Below are 21,417 nucleotides of genomic sequence, written 5' to 3' on the forward strand. Positions count from 1 at the left end.
TTTGCAGAGGTTGAAAATTGCAATACGCGGAGGTTTTAGCCTCTTCTAGCAGCTAGTGGAGGCTAAAACCTCCGCGAATTGCAACTTTCAACCTCCGCAAATTACCCTCTTTTTTTTTTTGTAGTGCTAATTCCAATTCTTAGAGCGCTTTCTTTAATTGAAATCATCCTCGGACGTATAATCAAGTCAATCAGGGAGAACCTAGTTCATTATATACGAGTTCGTCCAAACTCTTTAACTTTGGTTCAAATTTTATGTATGCATGTGTTTAGAAAGTCTACTAAATTAGTATTAAAATAGACTTCAAACTCGAACCCATAAAATTCAAATCTCATATCCGACTCTGGGGGCAATTAGCTACATTTGATCTATCATATAGTCCTTGTCCATCATGGTTTTTTATTTTCATGGACGTGCTTATATCTAGCCTTCCTCTTGCATCATATTAATGAGTAGGGTAACCTGTAGGACAGTTTGATTTTGTCCACTTAGATTTGAGAAAGCTTTTGGAAAAGCAATTTTGAGAATACTCTGGGGACAATATAATACTTGTACCACCGGGATATGAAGATAAATTGTATTGCCAAAATAGAAACAAATACAAAGATTGCAATGACATCATATTCGCTCCATATTTTCATTTTATATGTTTGAAGAAAAACAAAAGACAGAAAGTTAAATATAGTATATATTGACATGACATATATCAACATCAAGCTAATTAAGACACCTCACCTTCTTCTAATTTGAGTCGCCTTTTTTCGATTTAAGACATCTCACCTTATTCTCAAACTCGATTACTGTACGTTCTGCACGCTTGGTTATATAATTATATATACAAACAAGGGAGCTTTTCAGAAATGTACGGTCCACTTTTACACTTGATAACGAAATGTATGTTGGGCGTAACTCAACCTTTTTTCGAATTAAGACACCTCACCTTATTCTCAATTACTGTATGTCCTGCACACTTGGTTAAATAATTATATATACAAACAAGGGAGCTTTTCAGAAACGTACGGTCCACTATTTCACTTGATAACGAAACGGGTGTTGCGCATAACTCAACTCAAAAGCTAGTTCATGAGGAGATGATTGTCCCAGACCATATAAGGAGTCCACGAGGTCCATATTATTAAGCAGGTTCCATCTCGATTATTGTAACTCGATGTTAGGCCCCCATATTAAAAGCTATCCACGCTCATAGATGTTCAGCCCTAGATGTGTGTGTGTGTGTGTGGTGGTGGTGGGGGGGGGGGTTGAAGAGTCCCATGTGGGGCTCTCAGGGAATGAGTGGTCTCTTTATATGTCTTGGATAATCCTCCCTTCTTAAGCTAGGTTTTGAAGTTGAGTTAGCCTGAAGTTCCATATCTAAACAACATTGTATTTCATCTGCATAGCCAATAATTAAAACAGCATGCAACCAAACAAAATATAGCTTAGATGCACAAAACACTATTTTTTCCAGCTAGTTCTTGAAATATCTCTCGGGGATATGCCATTGTCACCCTACCCTAGCCAAATGAAACAAAAAACGTTATATACCTATTTTAGCATTTGTGTTAAGGACAGATACATTTTCATGGAGGAGATAGATCAGTGATTCAGTGAATCGTACCAAGCAGAAATGGGGCAACAGCCCATGTTAACTCCCTCCCATTGCCATAGGATGATGTGAGATATATGCAAATATATCACATGGGCAAATATGTGCCGACAATGCAAAACTCTATTTTGCACTTGATAGGGAAAAGTTTTAGCTTTCAAGAAATAGACTAATTTGTCTTGCATTTTGTTCACCACGAAAACACAAGAGATAGATAACCATTGGTATCGCATATTCGAAGGATAAGAAAATCCGACACTGCACGTAAAATTAGTTGCCTACTATTCTTACCTTATCCTCACATGATGATCACACTGACCTTGGCTTTGTTAAGTTTGTAAAAGAAACCATATTTGCATTCCTTACTAACCAACCAATAAATTAAAATTGAAATAAAGAATTCCGAGAGCATGTATTCTACAAACAGCTTTTACGCCTCGTAAATTAAATAAAGTTTTTAAAATTCCCCCACTAGAATTCCGAGAGCATGTATTCTACAAGAAGCAACTTGCCTTAATTTTTTGATACAATTTATATTCACTATTAATGTGATGAAAGTTTTAAACTATTATTATTATATATAATTACCTTTCAACTAAACTACTGTGCTGACATGGAACAAGGGGAGATCGAGTTATTATGCCACGGAGAGACGAGAGTTGAGATGCCATGGAAAAACAAAAGATTAGTGGACTGAAACTCTGTACCTAAATGATATAATACATGGTGGGGTTACAACTATTAGATTACAAAATCAGTCTTTTATACATTAATGAGTGCATTTGGCAACTATTCTTTTTATTTTTTTTATGCTTCTGTATTCAGCCTTTGTCACTCTGATCCATCAAATAAAAAATGGAAATGAAAAAACCCTCTACTAGAATCCTGCCTATTTCTATTCAACATGCCATCCCCTGTTTGGTCAAACTTATTTTTATCCAAAAGTGAGGTGTTTGGCCAAGCTTTTGGAAGAAAATAAGTGTTTGTGAGTAGTAGCAGAAGCATTTTTTAAAAGATAAGAAAAATAGTTTTTGCCCAAAAGTACATTTTTGAAAAGCACTTTTAAAAAAAATACACTTACAAGCACTTTTTAAAAGCTTGGTCAAACACTAATTGCTGCACAAAAGTGCTTTTTTAACGTAATTGGCCTAACACAAACATTTTTTCATCAAAAATGCTTTTTTGAAAAGCACTTTCAAAATAAACTAATTTTACAAGCTTGGCCAAACATAACCATCCTTCAACTTCTACAATGAAAAACCCTACTCTGCATCGCCATATGATTGTTTGGTCTTTCAAGAAAACATCTCTACCATCACGTACAAAATGCATAAGAGCTAAGGCCCAAGAGACACACGTCAGCTCAATTCTAACCTGTCTCAGGTCCAGTTTAATGTCATTTGTGTTTGGAAAGAAAAAAAAAAAAGGTGGTATAAAACAATAAAACTAAAGCAAGAATATTTGTAGAGAAACAGAGAAGCAATGAAGGGAACATCTCTATTTATAAGAGAATATTGACTTGATCCCAAAGTTATTAGATCTAATATTTCTCCTAAAGATAGACATCCACAAGATATGATAATATCTATAACACTCTCCCTTAGATGTCTCTTTTGATAGATAATATGCCTCATTAAAATCTTACTAGAAAAAACCCCGTGGGAAAAATTTTAGTGAAGGAAAAAGAGTACACATTTCTAATAATACACATTTTGGTTGCCTCATTAAAAACCTTACAAGAAAATCCCAGTGGGACAAAACCTCGTATGGAAAAAAGAGTACAACATGTATTAACTCCCCCTGATGAGAACTTCAGTCCAAGTGCTTGAGTCTTCGCATTCCAATCTTGTGCACCATCTTCTCGAAAGTTACAGTTGGTAGAGACTTAGTGAACAAATCAGCCATATTATCACACGAACGAATCTGTTGCACATTGATATCACCATTCTTTTAAAGCTCGTGTGTGAAAAACAACTTTGGTAAAATGTGCCTTGTCCTATCTCCTTTTATGAATCCTCCCTTCAATTGAGCAATGCATGTTGCATTATCTTCATATATGATTGTGGATATTTTATCACATTTCAAACCACACTTTTCTCGAATGAGATGTATCATTGACCTCAGCCACACAACTTCTCAGCTTGCTTCGTGAATTGCTATTATTTCAGCATAATTTGATGAGGTAGCTATGATAGACTGCTTTGTGGATCGCCAAGATATGGCAGCACCCCCACATATAAACACATAGCCTGTTTGAGATCTAGCTTTGTGTGGCTCAGATAAATACCCTGCATCGGCATAACCAACAAGATCAGGATTGCAATTGTTAGAATAAAATAAGCCCAAATCGATAGTCCCTTTTAGATACCTCAATATGTGTTTAATTCCGTTCCAATGTCACTTTGTAGGAGCACAACTATATCTTGCTAACACATTAACTGAAAATGCTACGTCAGGCCTTGTTGTATTGGCAAGATACATTAGCGCACCAATTGCACTAAGATATGGTACTTCAGGACCAAGAATTTCCTCATTCTTTTCTTAAGGTCGGAACAGATCTTTATTCACATCAATTGATCGAACAATCATCGGAGTACTTAATGGATGTGCTTCATCCATATAAAATCGTTTCAACACTTTCTCTGTATAGGCAGATTGATGGACAAAGATACCATTTGTCAAATGTTCAATTTGCAAACCAAGACATAGTTTTGTCTTTCCAAGATCTTTCATCCCAAATTCCTTCTGTAAATAATCAGTTGCCTTTTTGAGCTCTGCAGGAGTTCCAATAAGGTTTATATCGTCAACATAAACAGCAAATACAACAAACTCCGATATTGTGTTCTTTATAAAAACACATGGGCAAATGGCATCATTTGTATAGCCTTCTTTCAACAAATACTCACTAAGGCGGTTATACCACATGCGTCCGGATTGCTTCAGACCATATAATGCTCTTTTGCAACGATTAAATACATTTCCCAAGACTTTGAACTACATCTTGGGCATCTTAAATCCTTCGAGAATTTTCATGTATATTTCATTTTCAAGTGATCCATAGAGATGGTGTAACCACATCCATTAAATGCATCTCAAGTCTTTTATGGACAGCGAAACTAATGAGATAACGTAACGTTATTGCATCCATAACGGGTGAATACGTTTCTTCATAATCGACACCAGGCCTTTGTGAAAATCCTTGTGCAACAAGGCGTGCCTTATATCTTTGTATCTCATTTTTCTCATTTCTTTTCATTGATGCCTGATAAAGCTCAACCAAGTGCTTTGCAGTACGACAGGTACGTGCCCAGTGTCCACTTCCACCACATCGATATCATTTATTTTCTGAGCCACGTGCTTCTGGCACTTCATGCCTATCATCCTTCTTTTTCCCTCTCTAGTAGTGATTCTTCTTTGATGAATGATTAACACCAAGGGAAGAATTTCTTCCTTGACCATCATCACGACTACGACCACTATCACTACCACGACCATGACCACGACTAGGGCCACGACCTTTTCCACGTCTAGAGTAGTGAGCGTACACCTCATTCACTTCGGGGAGTGGTGCAGCGCAAATAGGCCGATTCTCGTGATTTTTCATTAGTAAATCATTATTTTGTTCAGCCACAAGAAGATGAGCAATCAAATCACAATACTTTGTGAAACCTTTCTCTCAATATTGTTGCTGCAGGAGCACATTCGAGGCATGAAAGGTGGAGAACGTCTTTTCCAGCTTATCAGAATCACTAATCGTTTCTTCACATAGTGTCAATATAGAATTAATTTTGAACATCTCAGAATTGTACTTCATAACTGATTTGAAATCTTGTAGCCTTCGATTGATCCATTCGTGTCGTGTTTTTGGGAGGAAGACCATCTGCAGGTGGTCATATCTTTCTTTCAAGTTTCTCCATAAAACGAACGGATCCTTAATAGTAAGATATTCAACCTTCAGGGCCTTATCAAGGTGATGACGCAAGAATATCATAGCCTTGGCATTTTCTTGGTTGGATGCTTTATTTTTTTCTTCAATGGTGTCTCCAAGACCCATAGCATCAAGATGGATTTCAGCATCTAGAACCCATGATAGGTAGTTCTTGCCCGAAATATCGAGGGCAACGAACTCAAGTTTTGTAAGGTTAGCCATTAAATAGAGAGAATAAAAAATAGTACTTTAGCCTTCGAAAATTTCTTGAGACGGTAGAGTCCCGTGCTGATAACGTGGTATAAAACAATGAAACTAAAGCAAGAATATTTGTACGGAAACAGAGAAGCAAGTTCTTATTTCTTTTGAGGGATGGAACAACTCTATTTATAGGAGAATATTGACTTGGTCCCAAAATTATTAGACCTAATATTTCTCCTAAAGATAGACATCTACAATAATATCTATAACAAAAAGGAACTAGTACGGTAGGATTACAATCCATCTTTTATTTAAGTAATAATATAAATACCAGCATCAATGGCCTCAACACCATTTATGGAACAGCTATCAGCTTAAACTTATGCCAGGAAGTAGTAAATCCAAAGCCGGTTTCAGAAATGTACCAATGGACATGCTAGCAACAATGGCACTAGCACTTTTAATTCAACAGAGAAACTATATTTCATTGAACACTAAAGAAAGAGACACACCCGTTCAAGTGGTTAAAACTCAGATTTAATTCTAGAATAAAAGTTAGTTTCTGTTCAAAGAATACACTGGAGTTAATAAAATTACAAACACTTTCTTACCCAAATAATTGAGCATAGGTCCAAGCAGAGGGGACTTGGTACAGAGAGCGGAAACTGAAAAATGAGTATATTTGACTCACAGGGAAGAATAAAGAATTAGGTGGCATTGCACGAAGAAGACAAGAAAAATGCGGTATAGAAGAGCTCATTGGTCACAATCAGATTATAGATATGTGACCAGTCTGTCGCACAGAAGGCAAGATAAAAAGAGTAGATCAACTGTACGGCTGCTTTCGTTGAACCTTCATTCACTTAGTTTACAGCTGCGCATGTATGGATGGTCAAACTTTATATATTTGGTCCAGTATGGCCTGTACTTTGTCATTGCCAACTCCAGCCATGGTTTCATGTTACCATTGTAATGTACGACAGCTGCATTCTCGATATCTGCCCGATCAATGCTAGGATTGTATCCCAAACCTAGGACATGCCAGGACTTCTCTAGTGGATGTGTGAGCCCGTAAAATGTGATCAGCCCTGGAGGTAGAGTCCCCAGTTTCCACAGGACCCTGTCTTCATTCTAATGCAAAGGTACAAGACAAATCCAACTTAGTAACAACTCAAATATCAAGTACAGTTCTATATTAGGGATATATTGGGTTCTGGGAATAAATATCTTCTTTTTTTCTTTTTGGGGGGAAGCAAATATCTACATGGGCGTAATAACAATTTTGGAAAGAGAAACACAAAGCTTTTAGTCCATACGTTACACAGATACAAAACCAGTTAGAACCAAAATCAAAAAAATAACCAAGTAAAACTAAGATGGATGGAAAGGTAAAGAATTCTTACCATGTTTTGCCACTTGTGATAAATGCCCGTTATATCTCTCTTCTTCCACTCCTTAAGATCAAACATGTTCATGCCATATGCCCACCCACAGGCATTTGGATCAAAGTTTCTAGCAATATGGGGATTTGAGAAGTTTAGGTACTTGTCAAAACGGTGAAAACTCTGACCACAGGTTTCAACTGCACCATTCACTTTCCCATGAAGGTCAACCGACCACAATCCTGTCAAGTCTTTCTGAACAACAATGTCATCATCAAGAAAAAGGATTTTATTCAACTTTGGATAAACCTGGGGGAGATAAAACCTAAGGTGATTGAGCATTGAAAGATATTTGGGGTTCCGGTACTTCAAATTAGAAGAACCAGCAGATAGGGTGTTGGGATGAGCTGCCTTGAAATAGTACTCCTTCATAGCAGCAGATTCTAGCTGCCGCAAAACAGGACAATATGAAGAATTAAGCCACTTGAACTCATCAACATTTTCAACATGGATTGTTGCTTTTCCAGGAGGGTTCAACAAAAACCACATGTTCATAGCTGCAAAGTTCAATTTATCACTGACTAGATGAAATACATGTTTCTCTGGTTCCTGCAAAATATCAACTCACGTCTTCAGAAACCCACTAGAAACATAGTGCTAATTTCGTTAAAGCCAACATAATAGTTGATGAACAACAGAAACATGCAAGGGAGTGGAATATATTCAAGGGTACCCTACTGTAGCATGTTTTTTTTAATGTTTGGCGATTGTTATCATGGATTGGATGTGCGACTGAGAGTGCACCGGCAAGTAACAACCCAGAAAGTAAAATAGAGTTTCTCAGAGACACAAAGCAATCTTTAAAGGCAAATGTGGATGATGGTCTGAAAAAATATCAAACAGAACTCCTCACCTTAGCATTCACAATAGTTGAGTTGACAACGACTGAAGCAGCCAAAACGTTATCGGAAAATAGGGCATAATGGAAAAGATCAGGATTTTCCAGATTCTCACTTCTTGGGAACTTTCTTTTTTCAGGAGGAAGAAGGTAATAATCAATAGTCAAACGCATGGACAAGCAGTGAATCCCATTCGGTATAGTCTTTGCAGCTAATTGGCTCAAGAAAGTGCTCTGCCTCTTCAAACTTCTGACTTGCTCATCTGCAGATTGCAGCATTGCTCTCAGTTTTGTAGTCACAAGCTTGCAGTCATAGAGCTGCTCTCTGGCTTTAGATAGCACTTGGCCCATAGCTTTCATTTTCTCATGTGCACTATTGAACAGGGGAACATGAATGTGTTACTCTTCACTATATGAAGCAAAGACAATAGCAATGTGATCAAGCAGCATGCGGAAAAGTCAAGAAATATCACCTGCGTGTTAAATCAGCATCAGAGCCTGCATCACCTAACGCACGCTGACTTTCTTTAAGCCGAGTCTGTAACTCATGGGCCAAGTCCGGCTTTTTCTTCGTTGTTGCAATGCTTATGTACACTCTTGCCATAATCATTTGATCTCGCATCAAGCGTACTGTTGAATCAGTGTTCTCATTGTCATTTTCTTTCCTCCATATGCTGTACTTCCCCAACACAGAAGAGTCAACTGACTTGGAGCGCTCGATGGCAGCGTTTTCAAGCTTCACATTCACATCATCATCTCGTTTCAGTAAATCAGCAGCACGCTTTTCACGTCTTCTCTCTCGCAATTGCTACAGAGCAGGTGAAAAATAGCTATACTCAGTCATTCGTAGACACAAAACAAGTCTGCAAATGCAAAAATCAGAAGTAAATAAAGTCGATGCGAGTCTAAATCATAATCATACATACCCTTCTGGCCAACTTAGCGGGTGAATCTAGAAATTGGGAATGATCCCCTGGAAAATAAGATAGTCCTCAATTATTCATATGTGCGCGGGGCAATAAATTTATTACCAAGAACTGTAATAAACTATTTACCATCAACAGGACCATCGTGTTTGCCTCTGGTGATTTTTGGTTTGGAATCTGCAGCGGCTATCTGATTTGGCTTATTTACCTGTGATACATCAAAAAAGATATTTAAAAAAAAAAAAAAAAAAAAGTATATTGCTGATCACATGATTTTTCAGGACAAAAAAAAAATGGTTACAAAAATCCAAACATAGCCTGACTTTAACCCAGACCTCTGCATCAGTTGCACTTTTCTTGGCTTCAATTTCTTGCCCAACAAATTTCCACGAGGCAGACAAATTGTTCTTTCTAAAAGAATCAAGACTGAGAGGTCCTAAATCCTCTGTACTGGCTTTGATGACATCAATCACCTAAAAGTTATGCATAATTACTTTGAGTAAGAAATTATCCTCATTGTAGAGTGCAGATCAAAAGGAGAGTGCTAAACTTAATAACAAAATTCGAAAAAAAAGGACTTGCCTCTTTTGTTAACAAAGGTTTAATTTGCTGCAGAGCAAGCCTCTCCCTCCAATCTAGACCCTGCAACAGAATGAAAAATTTCCTTATTCAACTATACTCAGCATCCTGGAAATCTAATCAATGGGCAATACATAGCAAAACCCGAGACCTGTTTACTTGAAGTGGTTGAAGAATCATTATGATCTGCAGAAGTACAACAAGTTGAGTTATAACAACTTACACAATAGGGAGGATAATATGTGAGACAACAGCGTTAGTCGTAACAAATACATCATCATGAGTATTTCAACCCACAAGTACAACAATAAATAACCATTTAGAAATTAGAACAGCCACTCATGCAGCTGTTATCTTAGCTTTTCTCTGCCAATCAACGACAATCAAACTAGTGCTGGTTACCTCAAGCCCTCCAACAAGAACAACCCTCTCCTTCCAGCAAAATAATGTAAGTGACCAACTTTCTCTTTAAGGAGTCCAATGAAGTAGTTTTAAAATTCTTAACATTCTAAGACACCATTAGTAGTTAGTAATATCCGAGATTCAGTTTCTCAATCTAAAAATGTTAATTTAAAATATAATAGATATCTGATATGATTTTCAAGAATGTTAGAGTCAACCATCTAATTGACTGAACTGATCTCATGAAATGGATAGACAATATTTACCAGTTAAAAAAACTAGTGTCCAGAAAAACAAAATGAGTACAGAATAGCAGAATGCAAACCTAAAAAGCTGAGCTAAAATATACAAAAATATATCTATGCAAGAAAATGTAATTGACCATTGATCAAGAACAAAGACATCACATTACGAACCTTTCCCAAGTTCAAGCTAGCCATTAAGCTCATCGATGGTTACAGTTTAAAACATGACAAGTATACTTTTTTTGTTTTTTAATAAGCACAACATGGCAAGCATACAAAAAACATCATCTCTTTTGCTATCACCATCTTGGTGTATACTAATGAAAACCTTGAATTTATCAAAAGAAAAGGAACTCCAGCTCATCTCCGTAAAGGGAAGCTCAATGCACTATGTGTGCGGATTCTGGGGAAGGGACTACTGACCACTTTGGATCTTATCGTACGCAGCCTTACCTCACATTTCTATTTCCACAGCTTGAACCTCTGACCTCCAAATCACACGACATCAGCTATTATATTTGCGACATCAGCTATTATATTATTTGCACACACGATCCATCTTTTAGCGAATTTTTATCACTTTCAAACTTCTATTCCGGTATTATATAGCATGGAGCTAAAAATCAGAACTGCAAATTTGACCTTAGCAAGACCTCAGAATGCCAGTGAATGGAGATAGCACAAAATGAGTAAGATGAGGAAGCAGAAGAAGGCAGAAAGTGGGTTTTACCTAGACTTTACAATGCTAGAGATCGACAAGGAAGTTTGTGATGGAGCAAGATGGATGCACATCTTGATAACGGAGGATAATACTTAAAATACAAGCCTGTGAGGTATTTTATCCAAATTCCAAAAATGTGGTATCAGTCTCTCCTTCATGGATCACCGTTCCTAGTAGAGCAGAATAACCAATAACTTATTTGTTTTCTTGACTAAATCTACCTTGTCCAAGGACCCAGCGTTAACGTGGGATGCTCTGGCAAACCTCTACTAGCATGTTAATATCCAAAAATAAAATACATGGAGGAGAGAAACATAGTTCAGTACTTTCTTAAAGTAATGGCGTAACCTAATAGAGGCACATCTTTTTTGTTCATTTGTTACTCTGTTCCAGTGCAGGTTTTGCTATGGGTGAACCTCTAAGTTCTAATGCATTGTCTAAAGGATAAGGAGGTTTTCATTTAGAACATGTATGATAGTTCACGCACTCAAGTAAGATTATTTTGAGGAGTATAAAGTCCATTCCACTTATTATCACTTCTGAAACATACTACTGTTTCAACAAAAAACAAAAAAAAATACATACTACTGTTTCTATCCCAAACTATTTGTCCTTTTTATCTTGGACTGTTGCGAAAGTGAATCTAATTTGCTAAGAGGGAAGCGTTTATCCAAGAATCTCCAGAAATTCTTTGAAGATAAACCATCAAAAGAGTAGAAAAAAAAAAACCATCAAAAGAGTAGAAAAAAAAAAATACCATCTCCATTCCAAGTAGTACACTAAAATTGGATGGAGTGTTAGAACTTCGGAGGAAAATCGCCAGCCTGACTGAAGATGATGATGATCAGGAGGGTAAGGACAACAATGAGTAGGGCGAGGGCAATGATATTGATAACAAAAAAGAGGGAGGAGGATGGTAATAATAACGACACGAATGATGGTCCTAAAGCTCATTTCTAAAACTAACTACATAGAAACTATGACCTATGGCCATTTCGGTAAGGGCAAGGTCAGGTCAAAGAAACAATCGTGAGAGATTGTTTTGGTTTGGGTGTTTGGGGGGGGGGGGGGGGGGGGGGGGGGGGGGGGGGGGGGTTGAGAGGGAGAATACAAAGTGAAAACTAGAGGCACTCCCAGCTTGAACCTACTTCACAAGAGAGTCATTAAGAGCCAAAACACTGCCCAGACATACACAGAATCCAAGCTAAAAGTAAGAACTGGAAAAGAAAGACAAAGAAGAGAAGATCACCACTACATATATCATACACCATCAACACCTTTGGGGAACTTTAGCCAGCAATTTAGCAGGACTCCCTCCATAGTCAAGTAAGCGATTTAGCATGACTCCCTCCATAGTCAAGTACCAATGTATATGACATTCTCCATTTTGATACATACCCAAACATTCCACTAATAATGATACTCTAAACAACTCCTCACACTTTTCAAAAAAAATTCATTAACTATCCAAATTTTAAACTTGATATGATATTTTTCCTATCAAAAATAAGATAAAAGAGAGGGGGAGAGGGGGGGTGTGGAGCCCGGTGCACAAAGCATCCCATGTTAGCAGGGTCCTGGGAAGGGCCGCACCCCAAAGGGGTGTGATCTGTTACTTTAATATTTGCTTCCACTTTCTAATACAATATAAATGTACCACACTGTATAAGCATGTTGATTTCCCAAATCAACATGCTTACATAATTGGTCGATATCCATAGATGGTTGATAAACATGGACAAGTATATGATATTCTTCAATCAAAGAGTGAGTTATCCCTATGAAGGAAAATAACCTTGTGTCCCATTTACGTTAAATGGTCTCCAACTAGAAGCAACAAAACTTAGTAACCCTCCCAACATCAAAATTGATGGATTCAATTAGAAGAGTTCAGCAAACTTTTTAGCCTTAAATAAAATGTATCCCCACGTGTTTAACAAAGAACACAAATTTTTAAGAGAAAGGGATTACATTATAAAAGCACTATGGAGGTGTTGTAGTATTTACAAGTGAGCAAAAAACAACAAGAGATCTTTTTCCAATCTTAAAGGGATTCTAAGAAGCTAAAGTGTTGAAACTGCTTTATTTACTAGTTCCTCTTTACACCAAAAAGAAAGCAAAAGTATGTAATTAAACTTGGGATTGAGACGTGGTTGAATACATATAATCAAAGTCTGCAGTTACAAATGAAACATATAATCAACCCCATCTAATTTGGGACTGACACAGATTGACCAATTTAACCAAGTAGACATAATACAGTTACATAGTTACATTAGGTCAGAAGTTTAACATGAATCTCTTTATTTTACTTAGAGATACACATTACAATGTATAAATAAGCTAGAGATTAAGAGAACCTATAGTTTTGAGCAAGCTGATTTATCTTGAAATCTAAGTTGCGTGGACTCTTCACTTTCAATGCTGCACCCATGTCGGATTCTCCAAAAATACACTAGTTTTGGAGAATCCGACACGCACCCATTAAACATTTTTGAAGAGTCCGAGCAACATAGCTTGAAATACAAATTATTGGTAATTGGAATGAAACGTGCCTGAATAGGGGTACGTTTGCGCACTCTTCTCCATTATGTATACTGTATTTTCCTCTACATACTTGATTGTATTATGCTTTACTTGAGCCGAGGTCTATTGGAAACAGCCTTCTCTACCCCACAAAGGTAGGGTCAAGGTTTGCTTACATCCTACCCTCCCCATACCCCACTTGTGGGATTACATTGGGTATGTTGTTGTTGTTGTTGTTTGGAATGAAACGTGCCCAAATAGAACCGAATGGATGTAGATGCTTCGTTAGGCAATCCCAACTAGATTGGAATCGGGACGTTGTTGTGGTTGTAGTTGTAATACATCACACTCAATCTGTACTAACTAGGTCGAATCACACACTATGTTCAGTAATGAGATAAACAGCAGATAATGAAAACGCAGAAATATACATGCATTGGATTCAATGAGAGAATATAAACTAACCAATTGAAGTAGAGGTGTAGAGACCCCGTCCAACAAAGAAAATCAAGGGAGCAAGGAAAGAACAGAAGATGAGAATGACAATAGGGAAGCTAGATCCAGTGCTTCTGTTCCTTTGGCTGCCTAAACCTGATGATCCCCTCTTCAATGCCATTTCCTGTTCCCATACATTCAACACTCACATAACTAAGAATGCCCCATCAAACATTATATCCACAAACATGAGCACAAATTACTCCCTCCGTCTCAATTTATTTGTTTTACTTTCCTTTTTAGTCCGTTTAAAAAAATAGACCTTTACTCTTTTTTTTTTTTTTTTTAGCAACTCTACATTTTGGAACATTTTACATATCTTTAGTTGTAACCACAAGATTTAACTTTCGTGTCAAGTCAAAACCAGATAAATAAATTATAAATTGCTAATAACCCACAAATTTAATCACAAAGAAAGTTGAAAAATAGGAATGAACAGCCAAAGATCATGCCCAGAAAGAGAAAAAAAAAAAAAAAGGAAACCAACAGCAGAGATATATATAAGCAAAATATTAAGGAAACAAGAATGACCCATCCCATAAAAGAAGAAATAAAAGAGAAAGAGAGAGATTACATTAGGTACTTTCAAGATACTTCTCTTGCTAGCACAACTTCATTACCCCTAAAAAGAAAAGAGTGGATATATTGGCTGATTACTGAAATCACAATGTGATTAGAGAATAATGGTCTGATGAATGAATGAAAGAAACAAGATGAGAATATGAAGAAAGAGATCTGAGATATTCCAGTTTGAAATTTAAAAAAAAAAATGTAAAATTCTTTTTGCTTTTTCTGTTGTTGTAATGTCTTCTGTTTTCTCTCTCTCTCTTTCAATTTTTTTTTTTTTCTGGTTTAAGAAATATAACCAGAAATAATAATCCGTAGTAGAGGGATTAACGACGTCGTTGTTGCGCCGACACTTTGCAACTTGTAATTATTTAGTTTTTAGGAAAGTCGTAGACTTGTGATTCTCTTTCATTTTTAGTATGGCTAAACATATATTTTATATTTAAAATTAACTTAATTTAAGAGTTTTCACCATGATTTAATTAGATGATTATAATCATTAAAGTTTATATATGCAATATTTTAAATTATAAATTTTCTTATATTTAGTCCAACATCAACATATATAAATTGAAATGATGATGTTACCAAACTCCCTCATTCAAGTAGATGTTTGAACATGCGACTTGGAATCGTGATTTAGTATTTTGATTTCAAATCAGTATTTATTTATGAAATTTGCACAAATTCAACTTCAACTTTATATCATGATTTTAAATCTCAAAATTCTCCAAAAAATAGGATTTGTGATTCCAAATCATGATTTCAATTTTATTTTTTTTAAAATGTAAAACTTGACCTATAAGTTTATATTTTGTAAAAAAAAAAAAAACTATCATTTTAAATTTTTCAAAAAAGTACTCATACTCGACATGAAAAAATTATCCACATCATGTGGAAAGATTATATTAAAGAATAGTTGGTTGCTACATAGCAACCAACTATGAATCTACCATTGCTTTATTGGATCAATGAATCTTTGTCAAATTATGTGTATTTAAATGTTTGTAATAGCATGTAATTGCAAGCATTTATTTATAAGAGGAACGTGGAGATATGCAATTTTGTAATGCGGCGTCTTACGATATTTTGATACCTTGTTAATAATATGATTTATCAATTTGGTAAGATTGTATAAGTGTTGAAAGTTTGGATAGTTTTCACAAATTGTGGAGTTTTCATATTTATGAAGAAAAGTACAACACACATGTCCAAACGAAAATTCAACTTCAAATAGACGTGATTTCAAATCATGTCCAAACGGTAAGATCCTTTACGCGTCCTCGAGATGTCTAGCCTAAAAGTTGTATCATATGGACTCAATTGTAATTCTATTCAATTAACAACTATCTTCAAGGCTTTAACTTCTATATGAATCGAATTTTTTCTTAAAATTGTATAAGGTAGTCATTTTAGAATTGATTTTTGAAAAAAAGTCGGTTTTGAAAATTATTGAAAAGTAATTATTTTTAATGTGGGAACTGGGGAACACAAAGATAGTACCATGAGTTTGAACTTAATTATGTGAAAATTCATGATATTATTCTGATTTTGAAATCCATGACACATGCATTCCAAATATTGGCTATTTTTCAATTACAACATCATCATCAAGCACAACATACCTAATGTAATCCCTATTTTCCAATTACAGATACAGAAAATGGTTATTTTTGAATTTTCCCCAAAATCACACAATTACTATTGTACTCAATAACTCAATATTTTTCAGTTTCTTAAATTTCACATCTCAGTGCCGAATAGTTATACCTTTAGCTAATGAGAGTTAATTACTCAACCCATAGACCCAAATATATTTTGTCCTTAAATGCGGGTGTTATTCCAAATCACCGCAACATTCAATAATCTCTAATCTGAAAACAAGTAGGAATTCCATATGCAATCATCGGTTCAATAAAATATTTCACGATTGTTGTAAATCGCCATTTTAGATTATGGGTTTTGGAAAAGATATCAATTTGATAATTATCTTTCTGGTATGCCTTCAGGACCATATCATAAGTGTTTTTAAGTTGCAAAAATTAAATTTTGTAACACAATCCTAAAATTTCAGCTTCTAGAACTATAAGATAAGAAGAAGCAATGTGTGTTAGATTTGTTGAGGGATATTATTATTCAGAAATTATTTACTTATTAGAAATGTCAATTTCAATTTCTTTTAAAATGATGGCTGATTTTGAATCAGTATAAAAGTGGCTATATGATAAGATCACCCAAAATAAATGATGCTCGTCCTAATTGGACCAGTTGTAAATTTGAGTATGGGGAGGGGTTATTCGCACATTTTTTTGCCTTTCGCTTAAAAAAGTGGCTGAAAATATCTTGAGATTTAGAGCTCGAACTCCCGCTCAGTCAAAAAAAAAAAATTCACAAGGCAAGGCTTTAGGAAAAGTATGTCTTATGCGACATAAGTTGCCTTAAGACATAACTAAAGTTATGTCGGATCCGGTATATGTTGCCTTAAGGCATAACTAAAAGTCTACCTTATAAGATAACCTATGTCGGATCCGGCATAACTTTAGTTATGCCTTAAGACAACCTATGCCGTCTCCAGCAGAGGTTGCCTTGGCATAACTAAAACTCTGCCTTATAAGGCAACCTCTGTAGGATCCGATAGAACTTTAATTATGCCTTAAGGCAACCTATGCCGCATAAGGCAGACTTTTCCAAAGCCTTGCCTTAAGATTTATTTTTAATTTTTATGCCTGGACCGGGGTTCGAACCCAGAATCTCAGGGTATTCTAGGCGAAGGGCAAAAATTAAAGACCAGCAATTTAAGGGGCATTCCAGCGAATTGCCCTTATTGGCACAAATCCCCTATTTCGGGGTGGTCTTTGATTTTTGCGATGTAATTGCACGGTTTGTCCTTCAAATGGATTGGTCCTTAATTTTTGCCCTTCAAATGGGTTGGTCTTTAATTTTTACCCTATAAAATCGAACTTAAGTTAGGCATCATAATATCCACAAGTTATGTTAACGCCCTCAAAGATCTTATGCTTCTATAGGCATAAGTTCGATTTGAAGGGCAAAATTTAAAGACCAGCCCGTTTGAAGGATAGAAATTAAAGACCAGCACAAAATAGGAACAAAAGTGGAAATGACCCAATTTTTGCCTCTCAAATTTGTGGTCTTTAATTTTTGCCTTCAGCACTTTTGGCGCAGCATAAACTAAATTTCGGCTGGCATAGTTAGCGTTTAGCTTCGGCATATGTATCATAACATTCCACAAGTTGCGGAAAAGGCAAAACTTTCAACATTCAACATAATGTGAAAAAAGACATAAGTTTAGATTTCGCTTGGCATAGTTAGCGTTTAGCTTCGGCATATGTATCATCGCATCGACACAAGTTATGCTAGAAAAAAAGGCAAAACTTTCAACACTCAACACAATCTGAAAAATACTACACAACTTATGCCGCATAACTTAATTTTAACAGGACTTGTGCCGAGAGAGGCAAAAGTTCAATTTCTAGACAAAATAGGTTACTTCTACCTCAAACTGGTAAATTTTAGTAGATTTCAATCTTTTTCTTAGCTGAGCCATTGATTTAAGAATTAATTACTGTACTTTTGTATATCAAATACTCCTTGAATTCTTCAAAAATTATTTTTATCCAAGAAAAAACGATTAAAATAAAATTCCAGGCAAATTAGATTGTTCATGCATTAAAAAGCTACAAGTGTTTGTGCTGTCAGTGAAAAAAAGACAGGCATGAAAATGCATGTTATAGACCTTTTTCGTAGTCCTTATTTTTATATTTCTTATTTTTTCAGTTAAGTATAATAACTGAAGATATGTATGCAGGGCTGCGTATCGAGTGGTTCGGTTCGGGTATGAAAATTATCGGTTATCAGTTTGTAAATATGTTAAACCGTTAAAGAAACGTTAAGATATCGGTTACTGAGTTATTGGTTAATCGGTTGTTGATCGTTATCGGTTCGGTTATCGGTTCAACCGTTAAGATTTCACACAAAATATTTTCAAGAACAAAGAACACATTTTCAAAACTGAAAGTAGCTTGGAAAAAAAATTATCATTACACAACACAATAGTCCATCCAATTGAGGCAAGAATCTAAAGCACATGATGAAGCAGAGAACTCTTAAAGGTACCAATATGTGAAATTCAAGCAGGAGAACCTGACCAGTTTTAATGGATTCAAGAGGAATGGAAAAAGAGTAAAACAGTGAAAAGTGTTAGGAAGAAACAAGCAATAACCAAATTACACGACGAGGTAACAGCGGAAGAAATACCCAAGTCGAAACTTCCCACACTATTTGAACCAAGAGAAGACAATAAACACTAGCACAAATGGAAATGCGGCGGCTATACCAACAATAAAATAGCAAAGCAAGCAAAAATAAATCGAATAGAAGAGACACCAAATTTACGTGGTAAAACCCCTTCAACGTGAAGAGGAAACATCCACGGGACCTCCGGCCCACAAAAGCTTCACTATAAACAACAAGAGTTACAACAATGTTCTCCAAATGGCTACAACAACAAAGCCGAACACGGAGCCACAATACATAAAAGATAGCACCAAAACTAGTGAAGAAAAGAGAGAAATCACCCCCAAAAACGAGCTACTGTTCGTACTCGAAAACTGGAGCTACAGACCACAAAATCCGATCTCCACCGTTGAAATCTAAGAACCAGATGTTGAGAACCCCCAGTTCAAATTTCAGCACAATCCAACGGTTAACGAATCAGGAAACGCAATTTAAAGTGGACTGCTGTTACACCTCGGCAATTTCATGTCGTTGCGTCGTGAATAGACTGACGTCGGTTAAGGCGGACATGAGTCCTTCACAACTACAAGAGGGTGATTGGCAGCCTTAACGTATATACGATAAGAATTTTAAGTCATAGGGCTTGGTGAAACTAGGCTCGTCAAAGGAAGCGGAGTATAAGTTATGTTTGGGGAAGATTTTATGGGTGTCGAACTAACGAATATTTAGTAAGGTCTTGAGGGCGAGTTATAATGTCCGTTAGATCGTTAAGTATGTGTTACACAAGTACCAAGAAGGTTCCATAAGGATTCGAGATCAAACGAAACGACGAGAACGAATTCGGAAAAACTGGGGATTATATGGCCATATATACGGACCGTATATTTTATATGGCCCGTATACCTGACTGTAGAACCCTTCCAGTGAAGGGTGTTTTTTTGGAGGAAACATACGTTCCAATATACGGACCGTATAAATTGTACGGTCCGTATAGTGAACCGTAGGTTTCGAGTCGGGTCCGAGTTTAATTTTTATATATGCACGGTTTTCTCTTTTTTTTCTCACTTTTCACTTCTCCAACCTTCGTAAAACCTCTAGAAACTTCTCCATATCACACTAACACATATCCAAGAAGGGAAATCAAGGTTTAAACATCAAAGGTTGGTAGAATCAAGGGTGTGAATGCTTCCTAAGGGTTAATAGAAGTTGAAAATCTCTTGGGTATTGAAGTGGAGTTCTTTTCAAGTGGAGTATTCTCATCCAAAGATTATTTCTACATAAACAAAGGTGAGTTTTACAATTATTTCATGTTAATAATGGTGTTGAGTAGTTGAAGAACTTGTATTAGGGGCAAGTATGGAATATGAGCTTAAGTATGCAAATAATGGTATGTTGGTTGGAAAGGTAGTTAAATTATGATTCATGGCATTATGAGTATCGTTGTGTTGTTGGGAGTTGTTTTATCATATGAGGAAAAGTTGTCGAAACAAAGGAAATGCTGCCCAATTTTCGTTAGCCTTATTCGCTTTAGTTCAGGCCTAAGTATACCTTCAACAATCTAACCTTCGTTCGAATTAAGGAGAGCTTTTAGTTGACATCGTTAAGGAGATACAAAGGTATGTAAGGTCGTTCCCTTCTTTCAAGGCATGACTCCGTATTACAATTTCTTCTCTATATTTTCGTGACCCTCTCACATCTCTAAAAATGAAAGTTAAAGGTCTTCAAGAGCTTCTTATGAGACATGCTATAACAGTGATGATGTTTTCATGATGCCGATGTTTCTATGTTTATGATTTCATTGATGCTATTCTTCGTTGTTGTCCCACCTCATGATATTGGTTCCTTCGAGGTGAGACAGAGCGATGATGATGATGTCATAATATAATCAGAGGTTCACGACCTTACGTCACTCCGATAAAGCGTACTTTTATTTGGGCTCTCATGCATGCTACGTATATTATATGTATATATGATATGTATATGTATATAGGGGATATGGGAAAGGTGAGGCGCTATAGACGCATAGCCACCTGATCAGTTGGTATCTTATGATATCATCCCGGACACGGGCTATATAGGCAATGGATCGGGCCGTACGTTCCACGGCAATGTATGGATATATGATGATATATGGATCGGGCTGCACGTTCCGCAGCAATACGTGATATGATGATATTTTCATGAGTATGCATGCATGACTCCGCCTTAAGAGGCAAGCAGTTACTGGTCATCTTCTTATCTTTATTTTATCTTCTTATTCTCTCCTTATTTCATGATGCATGCCTTACATACTCGGTACATTGTTCGTACTGACATCTTTTTTCTTCTTGGATGTTGTGCTCATGCCCACAGGTAGACAGGGAGACGATCCAGCTTCCTAGGAGTCAGATCAGCTTGTGCAGGAGCACTTCCATAGATCGGAGGTGCAGTTTTCGATATCTTCTTTTGTGTACATACTCGGGCACGGCGGGGTCCTTTCCTGTCTTCATGATTCCAGTATTTCATTTAGAGGCTCGTAGATACTCGTATGTGGGTAGCAGATGTTATGTGACTCTCGACGTATATTTTGTATATTATTCGTATATTTTGTATACATATGTGTACATGTTTTATGGAGTTTATATGTGTATAGGTTAAGACGACAGTAATATGGAAGGTGGTGCTCGGTAGTCAGCTCCGGGTACCCG

At 36.4% G+C, this 21,417-nt stretch overlaps 3 protein-coding genes across 4 annotated transcripts; all 3 read right to left on the reverse strand.

Annotated features, from left to right (window-relative positions):
• Positions 1-3,742: 3,742 nt before the first annotated feature.
• LOC132062043 (uncharacterized) lies at positions 3,743-4,531 on the reverse strand. Its single transcript, XM_059454694.1, has 2 exons — positions 4,204-4,531; positions 3,743-3,894 (listed from the first exon to the last, which is right to left on the reverse strand). Exons 1-2 carry the CDS (start codon positions 4,529-4,531, stop codon positions 3,743-3,745), a joined length of 480 nt encoding a protein of 159 aa, XP_059310677.1.
• A 751-nt stretch (positions 4,532-5,282) lies between these two features.
• On the reverse strand, positions 5,283-5,756 carry LOC132062044 (uncharacterized). The gene has a single exon (XM_059454695.1). It carries the CDS (start codon positions 5,754-5,756, stop codon positions 5,283-5,285), a length of 474 nt encoding a protein of 157 aa, XP_059310678.1.
• Positions 5,757-6,256: 500 nt separating this feature from the next.
• LOC132063963 (polygalacturonate 4-alpha-galacturonosyltransferase-like) lies at positions 6,257-14,757 on the reverse strand. 2 transcript variants are annotated; one of them, XM_059456755.1, is made up of 11 exons: positions 14,493-14,757; positions 13,880-14,033; positions 9,672-9,706; positions 9,524-9,583; positions 9,277-9,414; positions 9,071-9,149; positions 8,942-8,988; positions 8,489-8,823; positions 8,031-8,388; positions 7,139-7,726; positions 6,257-6,866 (listed from the first exon to the last, which is right to left on the reverse strand). In XM_059456755.1, the coding sequence occupies exons 2-11, from the start codon at positions 14,028-14,030 to the stop codon at positions 6,591-6,593; spliced, it is 2,067 nt and encodes a 688-aa protein (XP_059312738.1). In that variant the 5' UTR covers positions 14,031-14,033; positions 14,493-14,757; the 3' UTR covers positions 6,257-6,590. The 2 variants fall into 2 exon arrangements, with proteins under 2 accessions (XP_059312738.1, XP_059312737.1); XM_059456754.1 differs by having other exon boundaries at positions 9,265-9,414.
• Between the last annotated feature and the right edge of the window lie 6,660 nt (positions 14,758-21,417).

The sequence above is a fragment of the Lycium ferocissimum genome, chromosome 7 (assembly GCF_029784015.1).
Source record: "Lycium ferocissimum isolate CSIRO_LF1 chromosome 7, AGI_CSIRO_Lferr_CH_V1, whole genome shotgun sequence".
In the NCBI taxonomy this organism is placed as follows: Eukaryota; Viridiplantae; Streptophyta; class Magnoliopsida; order Solanales; family Solanaceae; genus Lycium; species Lycium ferocissimum.

Coding starts and splice junctions, on each gene's coding strand:
- LOC132062043 (XM_059454694.1), bottom strand. CDS start 4,531: ATGTGGTATAACCGCCTTAGTGAGTATTTGTTGAAAGAAGGCTATACA. Junction 3,895..4,203: donor GGATGAAGCACATCCATTAA/GTACTCCGATGA, acceptor ATGCCGATGCAG/GGTATTTATCTGAGCCACAC.
- LOC132062044 (XM_059454695.1), bottom strand. CDS start 5,756: ATGGCTAACCTTACAAAACTTGAGTTCGTTGCCCTCGATATTTCGGGC.
- LOC132063963 (XM_059456754.1), bottom strand. CDS start 14,030: ATGGCATTGAAGAGGGGATCATCAGGTTTAGGCAGCCAAAGGAACAGA. Junction 9,150..9,264: donor ATGCAGAGGTCTGGGTTAAA/GTCAGGCTATGT, acceptor GATGTATCACAG/GTAAATAAGCCAAATCAGAT. Junction 8,989..9,070: donor ACACGATGGTCCTGTTGATG/GTAAATAGTTTA, acceptor CTTATTTTCCAG/GGGATCATTCCCAATTTCTA.